The sequence below is a fragment of the Rhamphochromis sp. 'chilingali' genome (genome assembly GCF_963969265.1).
Source record: "Rhamphochromis sp. 'chilingali' genome assembly, chromosome: 7".
NCBI classification, from domain to species: domain Eukaryota; kingdom Metazoa; phylum Chordata; class Actinopteri; order Cichliformes; family Cichlidae; genus Rhamphochromis; species Rhamphochromis sp. 'chilingali'.
In genome coordinates this window covers 33,535,194-33,547,445 of record NC_137934.1, presented here as the reverse complement: position 1 = coordinate 33,547,445, position 12,252 = coordinate 33,535,194, and the positions used below count along the sequence as shown (strand labels likewise).

At 47.6% G+C, this 12,252-nt stretch overlaps 1 protein-coding gene and 1 long non-coding RNA gene across 2 annotated transcripts; one reads left to right on the top strand and one right to left on the bottom strand.

Annotated features, from left to right (window-relative positions):
- Positions 1-2,646: 2,646 nt before the first annotated feature.
- LOC308399203 (uncharacterized protein) lies at positions 2,647-4,430 on the top strand. Its single transcript, XM_080886298.1, has 2 exons — positions 2,647-2,977; positions 3,864-4,430. The coding sequence occupies exons 1-2, from the start codon at positions 2,718-2,720 to the stop codon at positions 4,132-4,134; spliced, it is 531 nt and encodes a 176-aa protein (XP_080742424.1). The 5' UTR covers positions 2,647-2,717; the 3' UTR covers positions 4,135-4,430.
- A 43-nt stretch (positions 4,431-4,473) lies between these two features.
- Positions 4,474-5,739, bottom strand: LOC308399204. The gene is made up of 2 exons (XR_013972090.1): positions 5,576-5,739; positions 4,474-4,738 (listed from the first exon to the last, which is right to left on the bottom strand). It is a non-coding gene; the product is annotated as an uncharacterized lncRNA (long non-coding RNA).
- Positions 5,740-12,252: the final 6,513 nt, after the last annotated feature.

Below are 12,252 nucleotides of genomic sequence, written 5' to 3'. Positions count from 1 at the left end.
GGGGTTGTGGAAGGTTCAATGATGTTGTCCTTCAACATTTGTTGCACTTGTTCTTCAATCACACGCTTCTTAGCAGGTGACGTGCGGTAGGGTGGGAGATTGATGGGTGTTGCATTGCCAGTCTCTATGGCGTGCTCAGTGAGAGCCGTTCGACCAAGTTGACCATCAAACAAGGAGCTAAACTAAATTCTTGTTGTTCTCTGAGAGACTTGCTTCAGACAGTTTGGCTGTTAAGTCTGAGCGAATCAAGTCCAAAGACATCAGTGTTCCAGGTGAATGTGAGTAATCATTTTGAAGGTCCTCTTCATCGTCTGCGAGTGGGCAGGGGATGTCCTCAATGTAGACGGTTCTAGTGGGAATGTGAATAGAAACAGAAGCTCTTGCCCTAAAATCCATTCCCAGAATGAAAGGAGAGGACAAATCTGGTATTATTGCAAAACGCTGGTAAAAGTTCTTGTTCATGAATCCAATATTGAGCCAAATAACACCCTCAGGGATACAGGGAGCATTATTGGCGAAGTTAACTGCAGGACCATTCCACTCACTTGTGTTTCTAGGGTAAGAGTCATTTACTTGAATGAGATCTGTTCGTACAGCCGAGAGGGAAGCACCCGTGTCGAGGGTAGCATCCACAGATGAAGCATTGAAGTTCACTTTCGTTCTTAGTGGGGTATGCCAGTGGACTTGTGAAAAATTGTCTTCCAAGTGTCCAAGACTGTGTCCACCCTGTAGTGAATCGGGCGTGTGAGGCTCCGTTAGTAACTGGGGGAAGGTTGGCCTCTGTGAAATGTCCTCCCCCCCTGTAGTTTCCCGACTGCCTGTATTGTGGCTTGGATGTGGTGCTGCTTAATTCCACCTTTTCATGGCCAGGGTCAGAGGGACCAGGTGCCGGGACCAATGGCTGGACTGGGCCATGCCTAGCGGTGTTCGAGGCTCGTTGTGGCAAATGAGGTTGGGTGTTACAGTTTGGGCAGGTGCGTGTAGTGAACCCTGGCTGAGAGCATTTGAAGCAGTAAGGTTCAGGCTTATAGTTGTCTTTGCTACATAAAGCAGGCTGTGGTCTTTGTGGTCCAAGCACTGAGTGAAGCTCATGAGCACGTAGCAGCAGGTCCATTACAGAAGTGACATTAGCGCCATACAGGGCAACTCTGTATTTTTCAAGAGCATGTTTACTAATTAGGTCGATTCTGTCTTTTTCAGGTGGAGGACTCTTCAGTTTGTCAAACTCACTCAACATGTGGGCAACAAAGGTTGGGAGTGGTTCATCCTGAGCCTGAACATGATCCAAAATTCCTCTCAGGATGCGTTCTTGGTTGTCGGAGGGCAGAAAAACTGTCTTAAACAGTTGACAGAATTGAGCCCATGATGTGATTTGGGAGCTCAATGCCTTGAACCATTTCCCGGGCTCTTTTGCAAGAAAGTGTGGCAGTTCGTTTAGCAATTGCCCATCGGTTAGGTTCAATGAGGCTTTGTATGTGCCAACTGCATTTAACCAGTCCTCAGGTTGCACTTTGCCATCCCCAGCATACACAGGAGGCTCCAGTTTTGCGTGATGTAAAGCTGCCGCAATCACTCTGGAAGTGCTGCTGAGCTCAAGTGAGTGAGATGGGAGGAAAGGATTTGTAGGTTGAAATGGGTTGCTGGGCAGGAACGGATTGGTACTGTTGGTGGGTTCAGTTTTGTCCCTCGCAGGAACATGAGGTGTTGATGTGGCCATTGGGAAAACAGGAGACTGTGGGACTGCAGGAGGGGGAGAGTTCCCCGTTGTGAGTTGGACCCACTGCCTTAGTAAACTCTGCTGTATGTTCAGTGAGTCACGTAAACAATCACTAAGCTTATTCACCTCAGTTCTTAACTCCACCACTTGTTGGCTAAGGCTAGGAGTCACATTTTCAACTATCTGGCACATAGGTAACGAGGTAAGTTCTATGTCTGAGTCAGAGTCGCCTGGGCAGTGTGCCATTGTGATTTCAAAAAAAAATTAAGCCGCTCCAGGGCACAGTGCAGTTTTTGATATAGCAGTAAAAGAGTCAGATCAGACTAGAAAGACAAAAATGCAAAAATGCGTTCAAGATTAAATTTAGAAAAACCACAAATAAAATTTCGCCCAACAACTGAAATTAGACTGGAGTGATCAGAACCATGTTATTACAATAGCATGTCTGCAACACTAGAGCTCAATGCAAGATTAATTTTAAATCGTTTCGTTATACTGAGCCGAAGACCAGCACCAACGGTTGTAGTCGGCCAAGTTCTCACTTACATGTGCTACAGTCAGTCTCAGCAGAGGGAAAGGGGAATGAAAAGCCAGCAGAAATGTTCATGTTCAGGCTCTCCACGGAAGAATTAATCCTTACGGTGTGTTCACACCGAACGCGATGGACGCGAATAAAACGCCCCAAACGCCCCTAATTTGACGCGTGTACATTCGCGTCTCAACGCGTGTCCAAGAAAAATCCATCGCGCGTCAAAATATGATATTTTGACGCGCGATGGATTTTTCTTGGACACGCGTTGAGACGCGAATGTACACGCGTCAAATTAGGGGCGTTTGGGGCGTTTTATTCGCGTCCATCGCGTTCGGCGTCAAAATATCATATTTTGACGCGCGTGAACCGGAAATGTGGGAGGAATGTGGGAGGGAGTTGTGCCAGACCGGTATCTTTGCAAGATGGCAGCTATCGAGCTAGCACTTGAAGAGAGAGTCTCCCTTCTCTATGTACTGTGGAGAGCAGAGCAGCAGCGTAAAAGACGTCCTCGCCGTACCTGGGTCCATCAGGTCCTCCAGAGGCATGAGCAGTTTGGTGAGTTTCACCACTTGCTCCAGGAGCTGCGCCTGGATGACGGCCGATTCCAGCGCTATCACCGTTGGCCAGTTTGAGGACCTGCTTTCCCTCGTCGGTCCCAGCATTGCCCGCCTAGACACCAACTACAGACGCTCAATCCCACCTGCAGAGCGCCTGTCCGTCTGCCTGAGGTTAGTAAAACTATTTAATACGGTAGTCCTTTATTGATACCTGTGCTAATATGCTAATCCATCCAGTTATACACTGCTAACATGGATGTGCTATGCTAACAGTGAATGCTGCCGGTGTTTACTGAAAGCAAACTGTGGTACAGAGACGACTCTTTATAATATTTCTAGTGATACTCAGAAGGTCTCATCAAGTCCCGATTTAATTCGATTTATGCTGTTATCAGTGTTTGAATGATAGCATGGCTGTGGTGTCACATCAATGTATGCGCTCGGTGTTTGCTGATATCAAACTGTAGCATTAGGACCACTGAGTTAACCTTTGTAGTGATACTCACTCCTTTTTATTTAGACCTGGTTTAATTCTGGGATAGTTGAATGTTTGTATATAATCCCTGCAGCTGTCAGACTCTATAGCAGGGGTCACAGCCTTTATTAAAACAGAGTTAGATAAAACTGTGAACAGTTTGATTCATCTCTAGTTACATGGTTCTATCTTGATAAGCTGTCTTATCACAGATTAATTTTTCAAAAATATTAATGATTTAAGCAAGGAAAGGGCTACATGTCAACACACAACTCTTTATTTCTATTAATGTCTTACTTCATTCCTACCTGATTGACATGTTTAGGAATTATGAGTGATTGGCTCACTGTAGTTGTGAAAGTTGCTACCAATCAAATTATGATATGTTAAAGTTAAAACAAAACAACTGTTTTAGATATTATCTAATATACATTTTGTAATTATCCTTATAATTACAAAATGTTTTATGTAAGATTTAAGTTTTGTGATTTATATCTGACATCACAAAAGTATTTTGGAATTTGAATAATGTATTTTGTAACTGCAGTACACATAATACTGATTTTGAACAATTTTGTCCAGGTTCCTTGTCACCGGGGACTCCTTCAGGACCATCGCGTTCAGTTTCAGAGTCGGTGTGTCCACGGTGAGCCAGATCACCCCCCAGGCAGCGACGTCCATCTGGGACTGTCTAGTGGACGACTTCATGGCTGTGCCTTCACCTGGAGACTGGCGGTCCATCACAGAGGGATTCCAGGAGCGCTGGAACTTTCCTCTGTGCTGTGCAGCTCTGGATGGGAAGCACATCCAGACAAAGGCACCCCATATATCATATAGGAGACACACACATTGATATACACTAAATATTCATTTCATTTCTTTTTTGTGGTGCCCAAATTGATGCACCTGCTTGATTTTGTTTAAACAATTATTGCACACTTTCTGTAAATCCAGTAAACTTCTTTTCACTTCTCAAATATCACTGTGTGTGTCTCCTGTATGATATTTAACTGACATTTTTTATTGTAACAACCAACAATTTATACAGGAAAATAATGTCTATTAACAAGGTTGCCCAAACTTCTGCATCCCACTGTATCAGTATATTTTGTCATTAGTATAATATGAAATAAATTCTACATGTGTCAAGTCGTGTGCCAACATTTGCTGTGTAGTAGAACTGAGACATTAGTCATTATAAACATTTATTTGAAATAATATTAAAAGTCTCAAACAGAAAAACATTAAACATAAATATATAAAATATAAGAATTTACAGAGAGACAGGAATAAAAAGGACCAGCTGCTCTCCAGAGCAGGAACAAGGCTGAGGAGGAAATGCTCCATTGGAGACTGGTGTGGCCTCTTCAGGGACTCCAGGATGGCCAGCTCCACCGCCGATGGACCGTCCTGGGACCCGTCCCTCATCTGCCTCGGAGCCGTCCTCCTCTGTGGGCCTGTAAAACAGCACAAAACACAAAGAAATGAGAAGGCTGCTACTAGATTTTAATTTCAACATTGGAAAAAAAAAAAAAAACAATAACAGGATATAATCAGATTGGTTGTAGATATTTAGTAAAGGTGATCACAAGGGAATCCCACCGACTAAAAAGGTATCAGTGCTTGCTGTACATATCTGTGGGTGCAGCAGCAGGAGCTCAGGGACTGGGGATGCTCTGCTGCAGAATCAGTTGGTTCTATCAATACAGTATTAAATGTTAACAGGTTCGATATAATAATCGTAGAGTAGACAGTGGTCCCTCATTTATTGCAGGGGTTCTCAGAATAACTAGCCCCTGGTCACAGTTCTCACAATTGATTCTCAAAGTGCAAACCTTTGTAGATTGCAAAACGTAAAAGTATTATTATGCCGCGGTTTGTCTTCATCTGCCCGCCACTTTCGTGCGCCTTTTCCCCTCACGGTGCAGGTGTCTATTTCCGAATGAGGCTCATAGTTATGGGTGTTTTTGTGCTGTTTTTTCTATTGGACGCGATGGTTATCAAAACCAAACGTGATAAATTTGGCAAGCGCAGGAGATTTGTCAATCAGGCTGCAGAATGCAATGCTGTACTGTGCAATAAAAAATCAGCGAAAAAGCAAAGCAGTGACGGATGAACAGCGGGACCACTGTGTGCTGTTTATTAATAAACAATAAAATATATTCCTAAATGATAACATGCATAAAAGCAGAACGGTATTTGTACGTCAGTGGGAAAATAGCGGTGGCTTGCTAGCTTTTGTGCGGCTTCCCCGGGTCAGTGAAAACTTTCAAAAGAGAAATGAATGAACTTACCAGGTTGCCCGATCTCTTCACATATCTTCCTCCAAGCTCAGTCCTTTTTATTCCTGTCTCGGTACTGAAAGCAGCTGGTGTTGTACAGCTCCGAGTTGTTTGCTACCGCATTGATTAGCCTTCCCCTCCATTGAAGTATGAAAGGCTTTGGCTGGATCTGCCCCTTTGACTAGGTAACAGCCACGTCACCAGGCTCCTGATTGGTTGTCGCGGCGCGATTTGATGCTGGAGTTCAGATTTTTCCAACTCGAGCGGTAGACGCGAAACGCGCGTATGCACAAAATGCAACACAAAAACTCACGCGCGTGGTTTTATTCGCGAGTCAAACGCGCCAGACGCGCTACACTGACGCGCGTTTCACGCGTTTTGGCGTTTTCGCGACGCAAATCTGCTTCCGAATTTTCGCGAGACCCGCAATCGCGCGTCATCGCGCCTTTCCATTGACTTTACATGTAAACCTGACGCTCTATTCGCGTCCATCGCGTTCGGTGTGAACACACCGTTAGAAGACGAAACCAACAGCACGTCCAAATAACAAATCCACGGAGTCCATTCGCGTCGCGGAGTCAGCTTCTCTCTTTTTCTTTCTCCCAAGCGGAGCAGCGGCACACCACGGTATCCAGAAATTAGTCGGGTCCCACCTGAGCTGAGGCTGCGGCTATGGCTGGAGAAAACGTCCGAGCGTCCGCAAAACTGGGGGGATTTCCAAGACAGTTCGCGTGCTAGAAGAGAAGAATCCTCGGCGGGATGCAAAAATCGTCTGAAGTCCAAGGGGAAAAAGTTCGGGCGCCAGTTGTAACGTGCGGTGGAGATGAAGCCAGCCGCGGAGGTGTGCAGGTGGATAGCGAATGAGCAACAGCTTCTGACTTTCCAAAAAGTACTCATTTATTTACAATATCAAAAATAAAAGTGCTACCTCTACCACACATTACTAAAGAGCACACTAGTCCGCGTACACACGGGAGCATCCATTACAGGAGGAGTGCGAAGAAGAACAAAAAGGGGGTGACACCAGTCGTGAGACAGGAGGCGCCGCCATGTGGTGATTCACTGCATTACAATAGCAACAGTTACATTAGGAAATACTTAATAATACTATTTATGACATCAATAAATAATCAAATAACCCTCTCTGGGTTCTTCACAGAAAGAAAGTTTCTGTTGTGCCGTGCACAATCTTACGCTTCAGTTGTCAGAGCAGAATCTCTTAAATGACTCATATGAGCAGTCTCTCAAACTTCTTGTGTTCTTTCCTTATAATCCAGTTTTGTAGGTTCCAGTAGGGTAGCCTAGTAGACACCACTGTTTGCTCTTTCTCACCAACTTCTCTCTGAAAACCACAAAGCAAGCAGGCTGAGAAACCGAACTAAGTGATACAGCACCTACACAGCACAAAACATTTTCACAAGCTTTTTTCAATGGTTGTGGAAGTGGACCGCGGCGACGAGCATGAGCAACCCATGCAGATCGGACGCTCCCAAATTTCCCCAGAGGAGAGAGCACGCAGATGGAGGTCTGGTGAGTGCTTTTACTGCAGCCGCAAGGGCCATCTCGCCAAGCTCTGTCCTGCACGGCCAAAAGACCTCGCCCGCCGGTAGAAAGGAGGATACGGGTGGGCGAGGTCTCCTTTTCACATTCTCCTCCACGCTTCATGCTAGCCGCTAAAGTGACTGTCCACTCTGCCTCTCACTCCCTTCAGGCGCTGATTGACTCTGGGGCAGAGCAGAGCTTCATGGATGCTTCCCTGGCTCTTAAACATAAGATTTACACACAAGCATTGCCCCACTCGTTGCAGGTCACCGCTTTAAATGGTCAGCGTCTCCCCGACATAACCCACGTTACAGAACCCGTGTCCCTAACTCTGTCTGGGAATCACACTGAACTGTTGCAGTTTTATGTCTTTGAAGCTCCTCTCACGCCCCTAGTGCTAGGATTTCCGTGGTTACGCCAGCATACAGTAACCCCGTACTCGACTGGAAGATGGAGAGGGTTCTGGGGTGGGGGGAGGAGTGTCACATGACCTGTTTAACCCTCCTGCCTTCTTGGGACCTTTTTGTGCCACTGCTATGTGTTAAATGGCTGCCATTTCCACTGTGTTCAGTGGAATATAACCAAACTTGCCACAGGATAGTTTTTACCTGTCAATGTTAATATTCCAGTGTGAATTCCTTAAATCAGCCTAAAATGGCTGAGCAGCAGAAATCCCCACACCCATCACCCTGGGGACCATTTTCTGCCCATTGACTTCCATTATAAACGCTATTTTTCAACCCCAAATTATCATCATATGATTTTATTTTTTCTTCTTTTCTTGGATGTCAATGAAGACTCAGGGCCTTGAAGTTTTAATTTTTAAATTGCAAAAAAAATGCAAAAAAAATAATGGCAGGTCAAAATGTATGTTGGTGCCAATCTTTGGTCCATCTAAAGGCCTACTTATAATGACAATCACATATTACTTCAACTGGTTTTTTGTGGAAATATTTAGTTTCGTTTTTTGGTTTTTGGGGCTTATAACACAGGGCGCTCATGTAATAACACTGGGATTTGAAGGGTTAAAACAACGAAAATATAATTAAAACTTTACATGAATATTTCAGGGAGAAGTAGTTTTACAAGGTTGGCTAATTTAAAGTGGAATAAAATATGGATATATGGTCTTTTTATGGCGTGGCTGAGAATGGTCCCTAGGGTGATGGGTGTGAGTTTTTTAAAGGATGGCAGGAGGGTTAAAAGCAGCTACTCCCGTAAAAGCATCTAACCCACTACCACACGAGCCCCCTGACCTTTCAGCCATCCCGTCAGAGTATCATGATCTCAAGCAAGTATTTTGTAAGGACCGAGCCCGCTCTCTTCCTCCTCACCGCCCGTACGACTGCAGTATTGATTTGCTCCCAGGTGCACCTCTTCCCACTAGTCGCTTATACAGTCTCTCTCAACCTGAACATGAATGCATGGAGAAGTATATTAATGAATCCTTGGCTGATGGACTGATTCGCTCCTCTTCATCTCCCGTGGCTGCCGGGTTCTTTTTCGTCACTAAGAAGGATAAAAGCCTTCGGCCATGTATTGATTTCCGGGGCCTCAATAACATTACCATTAAGAATAAATACCCTCTGCCACTCTTATCCTCCGCCTTTGAACTCCTGCAGGGGGCGACCATTTTCACTAAGCTCGATCTGCGGAATGCCTACCACTTAGTCAGGATGAGAGAGGGAGACGAGTGGAAAACGACCTTCAACACGCACTTGGGCCATTTTGAATACTTGGTCATGCCGTTTGGACTGACTAATGCTCCAGCTGTGGGGTCTAGGGGTCTAGTCAACGATGTTCTCCGAGATTTCATCAATCGTTTTGTGTTTGTGTACCTTGATGACATCCTCATCTTCTCCCACTCTCTCTCTGATCATGTACGCCACGTCAGACAAGTCCTGCAACGTCTCCTGGAGAACCGCCTGTTTGTTAAAGGGGAGAAGTGCGAGTTTCATGTGAGTACTGTGTCATTTTTGGGCTACATCATCGAACAGGGCGATTTAAGAACCGATCCAGCTAAGGTACAAGCAGTCTTGGACTGGCCCACTCCACCTAACCGTAAGCAGCTTCAATGGTTCCTCGGTTTTGCAAACTTTTATCGGAGGTTCATTCGTGATTACAGCAAGATTGCCTTGCCACTAACCCGTTTAACTTCCCCTAAGGTACCTTTCTGCTGGGATGATCAGGCTCAGGAGGCTTTCTCCCGGCTAAAGAAACGCTTCGCGTCGGCGCCCATCCTCCGGCAACCGGATCTCAAGCGGCAGTTTATCGTGGAAGTGGATGCCTCGGATGTAGGGTTCGGAGCCGTTCTCTCCCAGCAACTAGAGGGTAAGCTCCACCCTTGTGCTTACTTCTCACGTCGTCTCTCTCCTGCAGAGCAGAACTACGACATCGGGGACAGGGAGCTGTTGGCAGTCAAACTCGCCCTGGAGGAGTGGCGCCACTGGCTAGAGGGCGCAACAGAACCCTTTGTGGTATGGACTGATCACAAGAACCTCGAATACATCCGGTCGGCTAAACGACTAAATGCCCGACAAGCCAGGTGGGCTCTGTTCTTTACCAGATTCTGCTTCACCATCACCTACAGGCCCGGCTCTCGGAACGTGAAACCCGATGCCCTTTCCCATCTATTCACTACCTCAGAGGACCCCAACTGTGAGGCTCCCATTCTCCCTCCCACATGCGTTATCGGAGCCCTGTCGTGGGAGATCGAGTCCGTCATACGGGGGGCCCAGCGGGCAGAACCGGATCCGGGGACTGGTCCCCCGGGATTGCTCTTTGTTCCCACGTCCGTTCGCTCACGAGTGCTACAATGGGCCCACGGCGGAAAACTCACCTGTCATCCGGGCATTCATCGCACCATCACCTTCATCAAGCGGTTCGCCTGGTGGCCTACACTGGCCAAGGATGTCCAAGAATTCATCGCCGCCTGTCCAACCTGTGCCCAGAATAAACCTGTCAACCGGCCCGCTGCCGGCCTACTTCATCCCTTACCTATGCCAAGCCGCCCCTGGTCCCACATTGCGGTTGACTTTGTCACTGGTCTTCCGCCGTCATCAGGTAACACAGTCATCCTCACCATTGTTGACCGTTTTTCTAAAGCTGCCCACTTTGTTGCTCTCCCCAAGCTCCCCACTGCCCTGGAGACCGCCCGGCTTCTGTCAACTCATGTGTTTCGCCTCCACGGGATCCCCGCTGAAGTGGTCTCGGACCGAGGCCCACAGTTCACGTCACGTGTTTGGAGGGAGTTCTGCACCTCCTTAGGGGCCCAGGTCAGTCTCTCGTCAGGTTTTCATCCACAGACCAAAGGTCAAGCGGAACGGGCCAACCAAGAACTCAAAGCAGCTCTCCGTTGCTTGACATCCACTAATCAGACCACCTGGAGCGAGCAACTGACGTGGGTGGAGTACGCTCACAATAGCCTTACCTCGTCGGCCACAGGCGTTTCTCCGTTCGAGGCCTCCCTGGGGTACCAACCTCCCCTGTTCCCTGCAATCAAAGGTGAGCACTTTGTGCCCTCTGTTCAGCAGCACCTGCGGCGGTGTCGGCGCGCATGGCGGGCCACTAGAGCTGCCCTTCTTCGCACGGCGGACCGGAACAAACGGCAGGCAGATCGCCACAGGACTCCGGCCCCGGCCTACTCACCTGGACAGAAGGTTTGGCTCTCGACCCGGTATGTGCCTCTCAGAACAGAATCGCAAAAGCTCTCCCCCACCTTCATTGGACCGTTCGAAGTGGACTCCGTTGTTAACCCCGTTTCTGTGCGTCTCAAGCTTCCCAGGACCATGCGTATCCACAATGTGTTTCATGTTTCCCAACTCAAACCCCACTGTTCCAGTCCTCTGCGCCCTCCTTCCGGACCCCCTCCACCCGCCCGGGTCATTGCTGGCCGTCCGGCTTTCTCCGTGCCCCGGATTATGGACGTCAGGCGCCGGGGCCGTGGCCTGCAGTATCTTGTGGACTGGGAGGGCTATGGCATCGAGGAGCGTTCCTGGGTCCCGCGGGTGGCTCTGCTGGACTGGGCCATGGTTCGGCGGTTCCATGAGGCTCACCCTGGGTCGCCGGGAGGCTCCCGTTGGGGGTGGGGGGGGGGGGGGGGGGGTACTGTCACGACCTGCGGGATCGGCAAGGCGCTGATCAGCATCTCTTCACTCCTAGCCCCCCTTCTCTTCTCTTTTTCCTCTCCCTCTCCCCTGTTTTGCCGGGGCGGAACTCATGGCGGGTTCACGCCCTCGGTCCACGCCTTCCCGGATCGTGCACACCTGGGCCTCATCAGACCAGCTGGTATATTAGAAGGAGGAGATCAGCTGTTCAACGCTGGATTGTTGTGAAGACTCTAGTCAGTACACGTCAAGCCCAAGTTTCGCATGCTTCCGTCTCAGAAAGTTAACGTGTGTCTCTGTGTTCTAGATCCCCCGGACCTGTCCCCATGTTTCCCTGTGTGTAGTGTGGAAGGAGTGACTGGTCACTAGCGGAGAGAGAGAGGTTGGAGTGAGCGCGTGTGTGATTCCCTTGTTTTCCCTGGAGCCCTGGAACCCTGCCTCTCACATCTTGTATATAGCACTATCCTTGCACTGTCTGTTAATACACTTGGTGACGATCTTGTAAATAAACCATCTCTGTTAAAACACAACTCCGGAGTCCTGCGAGTGGATCCTCAGAGCAACCCGTGACAAATAAATAAATCATATAATACAAAAATCAACTATTTACATTTCAACTTTTAACTATTTAAATTTTCAGCTTTTTCCTTTTACAAATTTAAAGTGAAACAACACAAAACACTGCAAGCCACAACACAATTAAATATAAATTAAAATATGAAAACAAAAAGAACATGCATATTCTCTGTCATATGGACCTGCATGAATAAACTTTCTGAATCCTTTATCATCTGCAACTGAAAATAGTTGTGGATGATTACTATACCTTTCTAATGTGACGTTGTTGTCCCTGGCTCTTTCTCTCCCTCCTGCTCTCCTGTGTGTCTGAGTGTAACTACCGCCCCTCCTCCCTCTTCCCAGCATAAAGCACAAGGCTCGCGTGCGGAGTGAAGCGGGAAAAAGTGCGAGAGAGAGGGTGAGAGGAAGAAAAAAACCCTAGGGCTTGCGATAAGGAGCGTCGTTCACGTCAAAGACCCGGCT